Source organism: Aulonocara stuartgranti (genome assembly GCF_965226115.1).
Source record: "Aulonocara stuartgranti genome assembly, chromosome: 11".
Classification (NCBI taxonomy): domain Eukaryota; kingdom Metazoa; phylum Chordata; class Actinopteri; order Cichliformes; family Cichlidae; genus Aulonocara; species Aulonocara stuartgranti.
The window spans coordinates 31,681,674-31,697,896 of record NC_138947.1 but is presented as its reverse complement, the minus strand read 5'-3'; the positions used below and the strand labels follow the sequence as shown (position 1 = coordinate 31,697,896).

General features: G+C 42.3%; 2 protein-coding genes and 1 long non-coding RNA gene across 3 annotated transcripts in view; 2 read left to right on the top strand and 1 right to left on the bottom strand.

Moving 5' to 3' along the window:
* Positions 1–16,223, bottom strand: part of LOC309717043 (sialic acid-binding Ig-like lectin 14) — a 287,651-nt gene that overhangs the window by 144,420 nt on the left and 127,008 nt on the right. The gene's annotated exons all lie outside the window — the stretch shown is intronic.
* LOC309717041 (uncharacterized protein) lies at positions 4,196–15,987 on the top strand. The gene is made up of 2 exons (XM_082551285.1): positions 4,196–4,491; positions 12,434–15,987. The coding sequence occupies exon 2, from the start codon at positions 12,489–12,491 to the stop codon at positions 15,522–15,524; it is 3,036 nt and encodes a 1,011-aa protein (XP_082407411.1). The 5' UTR covers positions 4,196–4,491; positions 12,434–12,488; the 3' UTR covers positions 15,525–15,987.
* LOC309717046 overlaps positions 10,761–16,223 on the top strand; it is a 104,997-nt gene continuing 99,534 nt past the window's right edge. The window contains exon 1 of the long non-coding RNA XR_014279614.1: positions 10,761–10,969. This is a non-coding gene — a long non-coding RNA (uncharacterized lncRNA). The remainder of the gene's footprint in view (positions 10,970–16,223) is intronic.

The window sequence follows — 16,223 nt, the reverse complement described above, 5'->3', positions numbered from 1 at the left end:
AACAGACAAAACTGACTAACTTTTGTCAATATCAAATAAACTGAGAACTAAAAGGAAATTCTCAATCTCTCCTTGTTGTATAGCTTAGCTTTTCAAACAGTTTTAACAGTTACTTTAGTCTGACAAAAGCCGAATGACGAATTAGCGCTTCCAGTCAGAGACTGAGGCTACGTCCACACGTACACGGGTATTTTTGAAAACGGAGATTTTCCGTTTTCGTTTTAAAAAATAATCCCGTCCACACATAAAGGCAGAAATGAAGGAAAACGCTGCTATGAACATGCCAAAGCAGCAGGTGGCGCTAGATTCCTAACCGTGCAGAAATGTTGGCCAATCAGAAGTCTAGAAGCCTCGGTGGGAAAAAGTAAACAAAGCTGGGGCATAGAAGCAGAACCGAGTCGTATGTGTGGAGGGACAGTAACTGTGTGTATATGTAAGCATTTAAACACTGCAGAGAGTAGAATTAACAGTAACAGTATTGTAGAAATTCATTTCACCGAAACAATAACGTGGCGCACAGTGTGACGCATGCACCAGTTTATTGTATTTCCAGACTTGCTTTCGGCACAATTTACAGTGCACGCTACTCTGTTTTTTGTCAGACTTGAAATAGCCGAAATACCTTCACCCTACGAAACTTCTATGGCTCTTCCGTTCGACAATCTCTCCGGCATTGGAACCATCATCTGTTTTCTCTTCGGTAACCTTCGGTCACGCTCGGTTGATTTTTCTAGTCGGCACACTCATTTCCTCCATTACCTGGGCGGTACGATGGCTGGCTGCTTCCCAAACAAATACACATGTGCGGCTTGGCACTTGTGCTGTACATAACAAGTCACGCGACGTGACGCTGCGGCTGTGATTGATTCGGCTCTGCGCTACTTAATTTGGATTGGCTGACCATTTTCTTTTTTTTTTCTTTTTTTTCTTTTTTTTTTTGTGTCCCGTTTGGATCTTTAGCCATCAGAATTGTTGTCTTAAGGCCAAGAAAGATGCCAAGCGGATTTATTTTACCAAGTGGATCATCATGGCCTTGCCATATTGGTCCATTTGATTGACCTTTATTATAATTATGAATTTATTTTATTTTCAGTTGCTACAAACGGGACAGACATGATTGGGGGATAGGACAGGGAGAAAGAATGAAAGAAAGAGAGGGAGAGAAAGAAAACCAAAGGGGAGAAGAGACTGTGAGAAGGGGGGGAAGAAAGAAAAAAAAAACAAAACACCTGGGTCACCTGAGAAAGCAAACAACAAAGAGCAACATAATAAAAAACATGGCACCATCACAATAAACTAGCTAGCAGTAGATATCAGTAGATACTAAATAATAAACGATATTGTGCAGCACGCAAGATAGACAGCGCACAATGTGCTTTGAGGCAGCAGCCAAGAAAGCTGTAGTCCGCGTCTGTGAATACCCGTGTGTACACCTGTGTGCATACCTGTGTGGATCAGCATGCTTGTATTCCAAAGGTTTCTCCATGTAACGATCTGCTAGGGAGTGTGGGGAGCCACAGCCCCGTCCTCCAGGGTATGAAGCAGGTATGGAGGAGATCAAAACTCCAGACATCCAGAGGCCCCCAGAACACAAGAGACCAAGGAAGACCAACAGAGGGGCAGCCGCGCCACTGTCCCAGTAAGAGCTGAGGAGAGTCCCAGATGAGGGCTCACTCAGCAGCCGCGGAGCAGAAGCCAGGGGGAGTTGCAGTGACGCGCCCGTGAGCTCCGCCGGCAGCCAGCTGTGCCTGAGTGACCGAGCCCCAGGCCGAGAGGCCGGGGGCACCCCACCTCCGAAGTGGCCCGAGCGAGCCCCAGGCTCCAGGCCCCGATAAGTGGCCGCCAAGGAGTGAGCCGGTGTGTACCCGGACGCCCACCCCCAGACACAAAGAACCACCAACGCACCGACACCTGAGGGAGTCCGCCACTGGCAGGGGAAGTGGTGGGTGGAGATAGGCCTCCAAACCTTGGAGGGCCTGAGATGTCCCCAGAGAGGTGGCGTCTGATACCCAACCTGACATATAGACACAGACATACAGGCACACACAGATACAAACATCCATTCCCACCCTCATGCTCTCATATGCACTTACTCCACACTCAACCAACGTGGAGACAGACATAAAGAGACGCTGTACACACGATCACACTCCCCAAGCGTACTCTACGAACCGGGTCTAGGTACCCTTGCCCCTGGAGGGGGGAACTGCACCCAGACCCAGGTGGTGTTATCCTTTTCCCTGCGGTGGGGAGAGGCAGACCGCCCCGACTCCGCAGCAGCAGGGAGGCCCCACACTCCAGACCGCAGTCGGACGGCCAACTCCTCCTAGCCCCCCCGCTCCAGCAGGCCGCAGAGAACGGGGGTGAGAGAAGACTCCAAACCTCCCTCCACCCGCTCATTGTAGTGTTGATGCATGTGTGTTCTAAGGTGCAATTAAAACCCAGGAAGGCATGGAGCTACCTGCCAGAGAGCAGCACGGTAGAGCCTTTTCGCTTTATATAAAAATTCATTAAAAATCATCCTGAGTAGTTGAGGTCCAACTTTCAACACATCCCTCCTCTAGGACACCTACTGTACCTGTGTGCCCAGTTTCATCCAGATTTACTGTAGAATTCCTCAGAAATTAAAGGGTACTTGTATCCAATTCAATACAGCCAATACACTACAATTATGTTAATTTTCAAAAATTCATTAAAAATCATCCTGAGTAGTTGATGTCCAACTTTCAACACATCCCTACTCTGGGACGCATACTGTACCTGTGTGCCAAGTTTCATCCAGATTTACTGTAGAATTCCTCAGAAATTAAAGGTTACTTGTATTCAATTCAATACAGTCAATACAATAGAATTATGTCAATTTTCAAAAATTCATTAAAAATCATCCTGAGTAGTTGAGGTCCAACTTTCAACACATTCCTCCTCTGGGACACCTACTGTACCTGTGTGCCCAGTTTCATCCAGATTTACTGTAAAATTCCTCAGAAATTAAAGGGTACTTGTATTCAATTCAATACAGCCAATACAATAGAATTGCGGTTTATTTTGGAAAGAGCCATTTCTCTGAAATAAACTCTATTTTCCAAAGATGAGTGATTTCTCGATCAGATAGATTTATTTTTTTTATTACTTTGTTGTTTCAGCAACATTAAATTTAAAAACTGTACTTTTGAGTTAAAATATATATTTATAATTTTAATAAATGACAAATTAAAGAGGCATGAACATTTTTTTGTATCGAAAAAATATCAAACTGTGACACCAAAGTATCGAACCAAACCGTGAATTTTGTGTATCGTTGCACCCCTAATATATATATATTTATAGCATTTGATTGTTGACCCCACATACTATTTAAATACTTGTATCTACATAGAGACTTGATACATAAGCATCATTTTATGAGCCATTACCCATCTTCTGTTAGTAAAATTGGCCCCTTATTACACATGTGGAGTATGAGGTTTGAAGCCAAAGTGAAGGTGTTTAAAGATTTTTATAAACATTTCAAAAATGCAACCAAATCACATGCTAAAAAGCATCAGTGCTTATCACCAGGAAACCTTCACCCTAAAACAAAATGAATTTGGGTCAATTAAATGTTTTTCTGTCAGAGACAAGAATGTGATCAGCAATTAAGTTCTTAAAATGATTTGTTCAAAAGAGCTTTTCTCAACTACTTGCGTTAAAGTTGATAGTTTAGAATATAAAGCTGGACTTGTTGTTTGCAGTACCATGGAAGAAAATATGCCTATCTTTTGTCAAATAAGTGATATACTTTTGGTAGAAAATCCCTTTTTTAATAACCATTATCATGCAGTCAGTACTGTAAAGTGAGGAAAGGTGAATTATTAAAAATATCTGAGTTTAAATTTCACAAACAACTTTATATGCAAAGCTTGTACAATGTTTCAGATTTAAGTTTGTATATTGTACCTTAATTTTCATTAATAGTGTTAAATATTTAACTATTTTGAAAGTGTTAATTTACATCTGGAGAGTGTGGAGCTATTAAAAAAACCCTGAAAAAGTGTTGAAATCAACACTTTGATAGTGATACTTAATTCACCTTTTTTTTAAAAAAGTGAACATTTGCTGAGTGTAAAATTTCTACAGATCTCGGTGTGTAGTGTGTTGTTTTGTGGGACTCTGTGCTTCATATGCAATCTGAACTCTAGTACAGATACAGAGCCAATCCGGCACGCGGCCATGGGTGCACAGGGTAGGCGCTGCTAGAGGCTTTCCGTTAACTGCGCACGCGCGGTGCAACCCCTTCCGCGCTTGCTGCAGCTGCAGCTTTCCGCTCAGTGCTCTACCTTCTGGCACAGCATCACATTTGTTCACCATAGAGCTGGGTTGAGCTGAGCTTTCCTTCCCTTCCCTTGAGAGTTCGTTCTTTGCGTGGACAGATGTCTACCGAGCCATTTCCTCTCCTTGTTCCCAGCCTTTGTGATTCCTCGTCTGCAGAAAACGTTCGCGCTCCTGTGACTGGTGAGTACGTGAAGATAGAAACGGGCGGTTTCTGTGGAGCTGCTGCTTCGTAGGTCATGGTAGCTAGCTTGCGAGCGTTAGTTAGTTATTCATTTCTTGGGCCTACTCGGGAACGTGGCCGGGCACCTCCTCCTGGTTAGCTTTCACTAGCAAACCCCCTTTGAGGTGTTTCAGCTAGACACTGTTTATGTACGGTGGGCGCGAATGTCAAGCTAGCTATCGGAGCTAGCAAAAGCTCTCATATGCTTCAGTTGCAGCTGTTTAAGCATTTGTTAGTGCAAAAGTAAGTTGGCAAAACATTGTAGCTGTGTTTGTTAGCAGTGCGTCCAGCATTAGCAAACCAACTTACACAGGTAACGCTATTATTCTTATATTACTTAGTAACGACCCTGTCAGTGTGCATATTTATGCTCACCTTGCATTGAGTGTCTTGGCTGTGGTTGATCTTCTTGTTTATAGTCCGATAATGCAAGCAGCAAGTCAGACTGGCCTCCTCATGCTTGAACTTCAAATATTCAAAATATTCATAACATGATTATGTGTCATTACTTTAATTAATAACATTTTTAAAGTTATTGTGTTGCACATAGAGGAAACACTTTATGGTTAATGTTTCCCTAGAATTAATATCATATCAATGACATTAACCTTTTTTGTTTTTGAGTGAAATCTGTGGCAGTTTTTAGGTTTCATCCATTCTTTGCCACATAAAAATGCACATTAAATTAAAGCTCAGTACAGAAAGTAAGGAAACTTCTTTGGTTAATTATTTGTTTGTTTTAATGCTTCTTGGCAATAAATCTGATATTGTTGGAAAGCATATTTATTTTCCCTTAAATGGTGCCATATTTAAATGGGGCGACCATGGCTCAGGGGGTTGGGAATCGCATCTGTAACCGGAAGGTCGCCGGTTCGATCCCTGGGCTCTCTGTCCTGGCCGTTGTGTCCTTGGGCAAGACACTTTACCCTACTTGCCTACTGGTGATGGCCAGAGGGGCCGATGGCGCGATATGGCAGCCTCGCTTCTGTCAGTCTGCCCCAGGGCAGCTGTGGCTACAACTGTAGCTTGCCTCCACCAGTGTATGAATGTGAGAGTGAATGAATAGTGGTATTGTAAAGCGCTTTGGGTGCCTTGAAAAGCGCTATATAAATCCAATCCATTATTATTTGTTTGGAAATTGCATTTGCGGGTTGAGCAGCAGAGTTGAGTATATAAGTTGCGCCCGTGGGGAAAAAAACGTGCCAAACCTAGTCTGGGACTGATGAGAAGATGTCATCTAAGATGACAACATCACAGAGCAGGGTTTATCAGAGACTACTTCCACAATTTAGAAGTGAGAGGATCCCTGCAGTTCTGGCCTCAACCTCACCGAGCACTATTGAGATCAGCTTGGGCGTATTGTCGTGCTAGAGTGACCAACACAACTGTATAGAGATTGACAGACCACGTGACTTTCGCCCATTGCATGCTGGGAACTTGTGGCAAAACAATTCAAGTACCGCATCAAATGCGAGCATTTGCAGCACCGCAAAACGTTCATTCTCCGGTTCCAATACCTTCTTGCTTTTTCTTTGCCCCCCCCCCAAAAAAGGAATGTACAAAACGAAGGAGAACAATGCCGGTCCGTACAAAGACAGACTTGATGAAAAGTCAAAGAAAAGATACGAGGAAAAAATCAAAGGAGTGAAAGGTTTAGACCCTTACGAGCACACAGAGTGGACAAAAGACGTTAGCGTGCTGCCCAACTTTCACCACGCTCATATTTATAATTATACGGTTCTTGGAGTGAGTGCATGCACTCATGAAGTTTTTAGTAACTTCAGGTCACTGCAACAAGCCCAGGTACAGTTTACCGACGGATGGGTACAGGACCTTGAAATGCACCGTGTAGAACGAAAGACCATCGTACATATTGTAAGTTTACCAGTCTCACAAATCGTCTTCATAAATACACATTCGTTAACAGTTTATTAATAGGACCTTTGAGCTCAACGGTAATTAATTAGTAGTGGAAATAATTTCTGGTTCGCATTACAGAAATGTAGCAGTGACAATAATACTGTATGCTGTAATCGTACTGGGCAATTAGTGATACAAAAAACCTGTTTTATCCTGTGAATAAAAGTACATGTTTTTGTCAATGTACCATAATAACAGAAGCGAAACGCAATATTGTGTCAAGACAATTCATTATTTATGCACAATAAACAAAGGAGCATAGCGCGACAATTTCTGTTCAGCGCCAGACTTGCTTGTAACCTATATCACCAATTATGTTATGAAAAATGACGTATTAACTACTACAAAACACTGACCTTTGTGGGAATGCTTGGAGCAGACTAACCTGTGAGCTGGAGTGTTCTGAGACGTTATATTTGGTCTTTGATGGGCTGCAATCCAGGCCATCCGTCGCCTCTTTGTTACTTCGGAAACATGGCTCGAACAATTTCTCTTCAATGACGTAATCCGATAACAACCGATCTCTTTACCCGTCGGCTTCCCGTGGCTGTCATACAACCGGCTATTGCAGTTAATAATACAGCAGCTTCTTGCCATTTTTTTGTGTTTCTTTTTATCGCTGTGTAACTGATTTCAATTGAAAGCCTGCGTGCGCTAGTACCTCTTGCCACGAGTTCCCAGAATTCTTTGCGGTTTTACCCCTGAATGACGTCACATTTTCAATCTCTATTGGCTGACTATCCCACGCAGCTTTCTATTATCTTTGCCACATCAGTGTTTTGATTTCTGTAAAAACTGTAAAAAGCTGTAGGTGAAGTAGAGTGACAAATTCTTGGCAAGAAACATTTTTGCAACCCTAAATATCCCAGCATTGCCAGTATAAATGCACAGCTATTTGGTCCATAGAAGTGCGATCACTTGTGACTTAAAATAACATTTTTGATATGGCAGCAAGGTTAAGAAAGTGTTTGAAGCTTAAGGCAAAGTAACAATAAAAATGTTGGAGTCAAACAAATCTTTAAGAACACAAAATATGGTAAACAAAATAAAGGTAACAGCAGCTACAAATGATTGGTGTGAAAATTCAGTAAGTGACTGTCATCACTGTCTTCTTTCAACTGCTCTCTTTACAGCTTGCGACAGCAGATCATCTGCCTTCATCTATCCCTAGCATACTCTTCTGTTGCATCAACCCGCTGTACGTTGTCTTTTACTACATGCCTCTTTTCTGCGTGGTTTGCAACTCCATCTTTAACATCCTTTGTCCAGTATATCTACTGTCACTCCTCTGCACATGTCCAAAACATCTCAGCCTTTTCTCCTTTGCTAACTGCTCTATCTGAGCTGCCCCTCTAACATATTCATTTTAAATCTGGTCCACCCTGGTCTCTCACAGTGAAAATCTTAACATCTTCATCCCAGCTTCCTGTATACATCATAGAGGTCTCACTACCTTCTCTTTCACTCTCGGTGCTGTCCTTCTATCACAAATCACCCCTGGCACTCTCTTCTTCACCTGTTTTGCACACATTTCATTGCTTTCAGCCAATTTCGGCTACTCCCGTATTGCCACAGCAGGTAGCTATCCATGTTTGACTTGGCAGATTTTAATGCCAGATGCCCTTCCTGATGCAGAGACCCTAAAGGATTTGTCTCCTCCCCGGACACTGTCCATCACTTTGCATTTTGCAAATCATAGAACACTTTATGTTGGTTTCTCCTTTAATTTATCACCCTATCTGTATCAGCTAAGAGATTTCCTTTTCTTTTTTTTTCTTTTTTAAAAATATTTGGGTAGTGTAAAATTAATGATGGGACCTGTGTTGATTTGCATTACATGTGAGTGGCTGTGAGTGAGTGCAGTTTATCGCATGACCAAACATGCAGCCATCTGGTTTTGCTCAGCCGCACAGCTTTGTTGAGGCTCTCCCAGTTGGGCATGCTTCAGAGGCAGAATCACAGTATCACAGGTCTGCACATTTTTTTCCTGCTGTCAGGAGTAAGTGGAAATGCACCTCATCATGCCAGTGGAAATGAGGGTCAGTCTGTAGCTTGAGGACCTGATCCCATTTCTGCAGAAAGACCTGATAGATTCTTCTGCAGTCCCTCCAATCTAGGGCATGCTTCATCTGCTCTGTAGAATGAGGTGTTGGGAGGAAAGACCTCTGCAAAAGGCAGCTCTGTCCAAGCGTGTCTTTTACCACGTATTTTTTTATGGTTTCAAATGTATCGCTTTTTTTTGGAGTAGACATGATAAAGCATTAATATAGTTTGGTCATAGTCACTAACATCCCAAATGACAATGGGCCTCATTAATAGTGTTTCCTATATTATTTGTTTTTCCCTTTTTTATATATATATATATATATATATATATATATATATATATATATATATATATATATATATATATATACATATATATATATATATATATATATATATACATATATATATATATATATATATATATATATATATTAGGGGTGCAACGATACACAAAATTCACGGTTCGGTTCGATACTTTGGTGTCACGGTTCGATATTTTTTCGATACAAAAAAATGTTCATGCCTTTTTAATTTGTCATTTATTAAAATTATAAATATATATTTTAACTCAAAAGTACAGTTTTTAAATTTAACCCTAACCCTTGTGCGCGTTTTTTATTTTGACAGCGAATGCGCACCTGCGGACCACTTATGTGCAGCCCTGGTTATTTAGCTCGTCATATTGCAGCCACAGAAATTCTTTTGTCCATGAAACCATAAAGCTGCACTTTCTTTTTGCCTTATAGTCTGATTTGTCATAACTTCTCCGTTTTGTGGTAAGCTTTTCTTTGGCTGTCACTTCTTCACCCTGACCTGTCTTATTTGGCTCAGAAGAAATGAAATATATATCCTCCTGCTTTTACACACGCACTCACATAAGCTCAGCGATTCTCTGCGCGATCAACCTCTCACATGTTTAAGCTTGCTGCGGGAGATTTCACTTGTCATGTTTGCATAGTGAGCTAACGATTAATAAGACGATGTCAGAGGAATTGGTGCACAAATTTTCATCACTCACAGATCAGTGCTGTCGCTCTCTATACACAGTTCGCGCGATTGCAAAGTGAAAGCAAAAAAACAAGCGCAAATTCAAACGCGATTTCAATATGTCACATATTGACAGTGGCTCACCGATGCCAATGACATAATTACCCAGCTACATTTCTGAAAGAATGCAAAAGCATTGACATATATTTTTCTTCCTACAATAGCCCGACGGGCAGGGAAGAGATAGATTTTGGTAGCCCGACTGAAAAAAATCGCTAGCCCCAGGACGTCGGGCTAGCGATATTGCAAGCCCTGTATCTGATTGAGGAATCACTCATCTTTGGAAAAGAGAGTTTATTACAGAGAAATGTCTCTTTCCAAAATAAAAGCTATACTATCCGCTTCTTCTGGGCTATATTCTCAGCAGCATAAGGAGAATCATGTGCTAACAGCTGTCTAAATGACTCGGCTAAAGTTAGTAGCATGCTTGTTGTTTTTGTCTTTGCACTAGGATGATGTCGGCGTAAATGTGCAGTCATATTCGTTGTGTTCCCACTTGTGATTTCAGGTTAATCTTGTTGAAATGACCTTAACGCCACAACACGGCAAATCTCCGTTAACGAGCTACCGCCGATCGCCCCGTGCATGGGGCTAGACGGCCAACACGTTAACGAGCTAACTGCGCTAACACACTAGCTCCCACCCATGTAATTGAGCATTGCACGGCACATCCAACATACTGTTTTACTTTAGTCCATGACTCGCTTACCTTCAGGGTCATACGTCACATGAAAACCAAAATAATTCCAAACGCCAGATCTGGAGAGCTTAACTTCTGTCTTGCTAGCTTGCCCTGCGCTCTTCCTTCTGACTATGCTGTCTGTGTTGAGCACTCAGTGGATCTGCACTCGACAGTGCAGCCTAGGCGGAGTAGTCGAACGCAGATTCACTGAGCGCTCCACACAGACAGCATCGTCAGAAGGAAAGTTGATAAAATAAATTACAAATGTTGTATTGTTCGATACATATGCGTACCGAACCGAAAGCACTGTATCGAACGGTTCAATATCGATACGAATATCGTTGCACCCCTAATATATATATATATATATATATATATATATATATATAATTATAATTTTTTTTTTTTTTTTATGGGTGCAACGATACTCGTATCGATATTGAACTGTTCGATACAATGCTTTCGGTTCGGTACGCATATGTATCGAACAATACAAAATTTTTAATTTATTTTATCAAATTTCCTTCTGACGATGCTGTCTGTGTTGAGCGCTCAGTGGATCTGCGCTCGACAGTGCAGCCTAGGCGGAGTAGTCGAACGCAGATTCACTGAGCACAGGGCAAGCTAGCGAGACAGAAGTTAAGCTCTCCTTGCAACATGGCAAATTGAACCTCCCCCACCCTCATTCAGATCTGGCGATTGGAACTATTTTGGTTTTCATGTGACATATGACCCTGAAGGTAAGCGCGTCATGGACAAAAGTAAAACAGTATGTCGGATGTGCCACGCAATGCTCAATTACATTGGTGGGAACTAGTGCATTAGCACAGTTAGCTTGTTAAGGTGTTGGCCGTCCAGCCCCATGCACGGGGCGATCCGCGGTAGCTCGTTAACGGAGATTTGCCGTGTTGTGGCGTTGACATCATTTCAACGAGATTAACACTGACAGCACTAGTGGGAACACAACGAATATGACTGCACATTTACGCTGACATCATCCTAGTGCAAAGACAAGTGGAATCAGACAAAAACAACAAGCACGCATGCTACAAACTTTACCCAAGTCATTTAGACAGCCATTAGCACATGATTCTCCTTATGGGGACCTGATATATTTAATATGCTGCTGAGAATATAGCCCAGAAGAAGCGTATAGTATAGCTTTTATTTTGGAAAGAGCCATTTCTCTGTAATAAACTCTCTTTTCCAAAGATGAGTGATTTCTCAATTAGATAGATTTGTTTTTTAAATTATTTTGTTGTTTCAGCAACATTAAATTTAAAAACGGTACTTTTGAGTTAAAATATATATTTATAATTTTAATAAATGACAAATTAAAAAAGCATGAACATTTTTTTGTATCGAAAAAATATCAAACCGTGACACCAAAGTATCGAACCGAACCGTGAATATTGTGTATCGTTGCACCCCTAATATATATATTGTGAACAAAGATGGGACATTCTGTTGGCTTTTTGCATCAGTGACTTTGCTTTTCTCCAACCAAACAAAATTGGTCAGTGGTCATATGCAAAACTTTCTGCATTTTTTTTTTATGCGCATAAATTAAGGTGATTTGTATACACATAGGTAAATAAAGCTCAAGGCTTAGTGTGTATGGGAAATGTTTCTCTATAATTTCTCCAAAGGGTTTATGGGTAGCAGGAAACTTAGAATTCTTGCTTCCTTATTGTTGTTTTGTTTTACTCGGGTTTCTGCTGGGTCAATTTAATGTTGCACTAAATTATTGTCGCACAAACACCTGCTATAATGCTAATTGGCACAATACAGACAGAGTCCAGGGAATTAATTTTCTTCAAAGCTATATTAACAAGAGATTATCCAGTCATAGTTGACCACTTTTACATACAATGATAAAGGCTCTACCCTTCTGTAATCTGCAATTGGCAGACTAATACCTGACGGACACTTTCCTCCTTAAATCTACTTTACTTTTTTTTTCAGTTGCCTTTTTTCTGTGTGAAAATGTACTCTCAAACGGTTTGGGGGTCACCGTAGGTCTGCCAAACCACAGGGTTTGCTCTACACTTGGGGAACCCTGGCATCAGTACTCAGAAAAAACACATTTAACTGTGGAATTAATTGAAATAAATATGTGTGCTTGTGTTGTATACTTTTAAACGGAGACTGTCTGCTTTCTATTGCTGACATCCTTTTGTTCATGTTGTTTGTGTGATTTACAGGAATCCATCCTGTTTGACCACCTGATTGCCTGCCTCATAGGGTAAATTGGCTGCCATGATGCTTGGGCTACAGGGAAACGCTGCCAAAGTGTATCGCTGTGTGGCTTGTTCAGCCACCTTTACTGGATTGGCCTCATTGCTAGTACATCAGGCAACCCATGCCAGCCCACCCTCCAAGGTCACCTCCCCTCCTCCAACCCAGCCTAACATCAGCCCACATGAAACGCCGTTTGCAAGTACAGACTCATCCATCGAGCACCTAAGCTCGCCAACACTCTTGCCTGACAGCCCTACACCTTCTTTCTTTATTTGTGATTGTGGAGAGGAATTTCAGGACTTTGGTCTTATGCTGGAGCACAAACGTTCACATATATCTCAAATACAGCTGCTGCAGCCCCTGGATAGTAACATTGTTCTCCCCAGTGCAACAGATTGCAATAAGGATTTTCCAACCCAGCATGTATCATTCACTCCTGTAACCCAGTCCAGTTTGGCCCTTGCTTGTCCCTCTACCTCCAAGTCCCCAGCTGTTGAATTACCTACTTTAACAGCCCAAAAAGCAGATGTAAGCCTGGAGGACAATATTGCCATAGTAACCGATCCTCAAGGCCAGTGTGCTCCCCCTGAAAATGATAGTGAGGAGCAACTTCAGAACATGCCATCCACTGCCGAGCAAATAACAGAGACTGTAGAGGAAACTAATTTCGAGGAGAACACAAATGCTGTCCGCAGCTGTGAAAAAGGAGAGAATTTGCCCACAAATAACATCCTTATGAAGCTGCTCGCATCAGCGTACATGAAACACTTACCCCTTCCTCAGAGTCAGGATCAGAACGAAAACACAGTTATCCCCAAGCAGGAAGCTGTACCCATGGATATAACACCAGGATCAAAAACAGAAGCGGCGCCAATCAATGATCTGTCTATTGCACAGTTGAGGCGACTCCTCGCAAAACCCGATATAAAGACAAAGGCTCCATCCATTAGCAGAATTCTTGAGTCCAGTAAGAAGAGGGTTGTCTCTCTGACTAAGACTTTATCTCCTGTTGTAGTTCTCGAGACTCGTCAAAAGCTCATGGATCCTGTTGGTAGCGGAACATATGGGAAATACCAGTGTGGCCGCTGTCGTAGGGTTTTTCAGAACCTGGACAGATTGACAGAGCATCATTTTTTACACAAAAAAGAGAGGATTAAGTGTTGTCGTCGATGCAAACAGCTGATCATTGGGAGACTGCCTTTGCCTGACAATCATGTGTGCCCTCAGTTCGGAAACAGGGCTCTACCGCCATCAAGCGCTTTAAAATCCAAGTTTCCATTTGCACAGAAAATAGTGCCGTTCCACAGTCTCAACAATGCGAAAAAGGTTTTCTTCTGTCCAATGTGCAAGCACAGCTATGCACGGAGGTGGAACCTCAAAACACACAAGTGCCAAGGTCCAAGGTCAGTCCTCTCTCAGCAGATCAATCCCTCAATACAGAAGATGCTAGCACTGCAGTCCACTAAAAGCATTGCCAGTGATGGTGTGGATGAAGTCAGTGCTGCATCCCAGAATTCCAAGAGCATTGGCGTGGGCACGGAAGTTACTGGCCGTATCAAGGTAGAGGTGACCTCTCCAAATGCAGAGCAGTCTGCAGTTTCACAATTGGCCTGGGCTCGCCCAGCACAGAACTTCTCCCCATTCTCCCTGAAATCTCCAGTGATGGAGCAGCACAAGGATAATTCTGTGTGTAGCATTTCACTCCAGCAAGGAGAAGAAAATAACTGGGATGCAGAAGCAGCCAATAGTGACGGTAGTAACGAAGGGCAGTGGACGATGCCTTTGGATGATGAAACGCAGGTGTTCAGTTCTGCAGAGAAGGGTGTTGATGATGAAGCGAAGAACTCCTTTTCAGTTGAACATGGTCTGCGCTATTTCGTCCGGGATGGAGTGAAACGATACCCGTGCAACAGATGTCAAAAAACCTACAGCCGTGCTTCAACTTTGAGGCGCCACCTGCGACTCTGTGGTTTCAGGCCACGTGGGTTTGGAGCTATAGCACAGGGTGGTAGTCAGGGTTTGGTTACACTGAATGCCAATAATATCAAACCAATGTTTTCCTGTTTTGTCTGTGGGAAAACCTTCAACCGCAAAGATAACATGATGGTTCATAGAAAAAGATGTCAGTTTCAACGAACCATGGCAGATGTGGAAAGAGGGACTGTGCAGACGAGCTTGCCAGGCAATGGATCAGCAGAGCCAGCAAGTCAAACCCAGGAGGATGATGGAGGAAACTGGGGCATCATGTCACTGCCGTCTGTACTTCCAAGGAGGGTGACGTGTGAGTGTGGGGTTGGATTTACGTCTCCGAGACTTCTCTTGGAGCATTTGCAGAAGCATGCTCAAGAATCGTACACTTGTCCAACTTGTGGAGAAACAGTCAATTCCTGGGCAGACTATGAAGTTCATTTGCAGATCCACATGCATCCTCATCACCAGTTACTGAAGGGACTACAGCCACAGCGATCACAACCACTGTTGATTCGATTTCAGCAGCAGCAACCTCCACCGCCGCAGCAGCAGCAGCAACAACAACAGCAACAGCAGCAGCAGGTTCAGTCAGTGCACCCTCCTCCACAGAAGCAATCACACCCAGAGCCACTACCAAATCCACCAAAGAAGCAGGGGAGGATTGTGTGCACACGATGCGGGAATACTTTTGCAACTCGCTGTTCCCTCCGAAGGCACATATCATGGAATCGATGCAAAGGTGCACGGGTTACAAATCAGTTTGCAAGCCCACCCAAAAGTGTGCACTGTTCCCACTGCAACGCTGACTTTCCAAACACCATCAGTCTGATTTTTCACCAGAGGAGCGGTGCCTGCAAGCCTGCCATCAAGCCTGTCCGCTGTCCTGTTTGCCTCCGCTGGTTTGGTACAGTGGAGAGTTTGCAGAAACACCTGCTGACTCACAAACAGTCTGAATCGTACCGATGCGACGTCTGCCAGGGTACGTACCCAAACCTGAAATCACTCAAAAACCACCGCAGGAGGATTCATCGCATCATGGCTGGGGACATAAATCCAAAACCACAAGAACAGCTTACATCTTAACAACATTTTTTAAAATTGTGTCTGTCTTGAGAGTGTTGGATTAAGAAATGAGCTCTTTTTTTTTATACTGTGTTCTTTTTGCTTTTTTGTTTTTAAACTTTACAGGATGTTGTACAGCTACATAAGATGTTTTTTTTAAAGTGCGATAGTAGCTTAACCCTCTTTAAAAATGTTTAAAAAACAAAACAGACATACTACACATTTTAGTTTTACTAAGTTGATCCTTATTTTCCCTGTGCTCAGTAGCCTGTAAATGATTGAATATTTTATTAACCAAACTTTTATCATCGGGTTGGTGCTGTAGCTTGTTGTTGTTCTTGGTGTTAATAAAGATACCAGTATGTGAAACAGAAAAGTTGTGAACTCTCTCAATGGACATGTTAAGTATATTGACCAAACCTTATCAAGTAAAGGGTGCTTACTTCATGTCGTCACAGTTTGATATTTTATGCCACCTCCATCATCCTATGTGGTCTTTTGGAGTATTGTATTGATATTTCTGTAACTTAAGGTTTTCATGAATGTGATGTACCAAGATCATTAGATTGCTGCTTCATACTTAAATTGTAGGTACCCAATAGAAAGAAAACATCTGAGATTTGCATATTTATGAGAGAATACCAATTTCCCTCCCATTTTTTTTATTTCCTTAATCTTTGTGGTCAGTTATAGCTCACTTTTCATATTACATAAGTACTA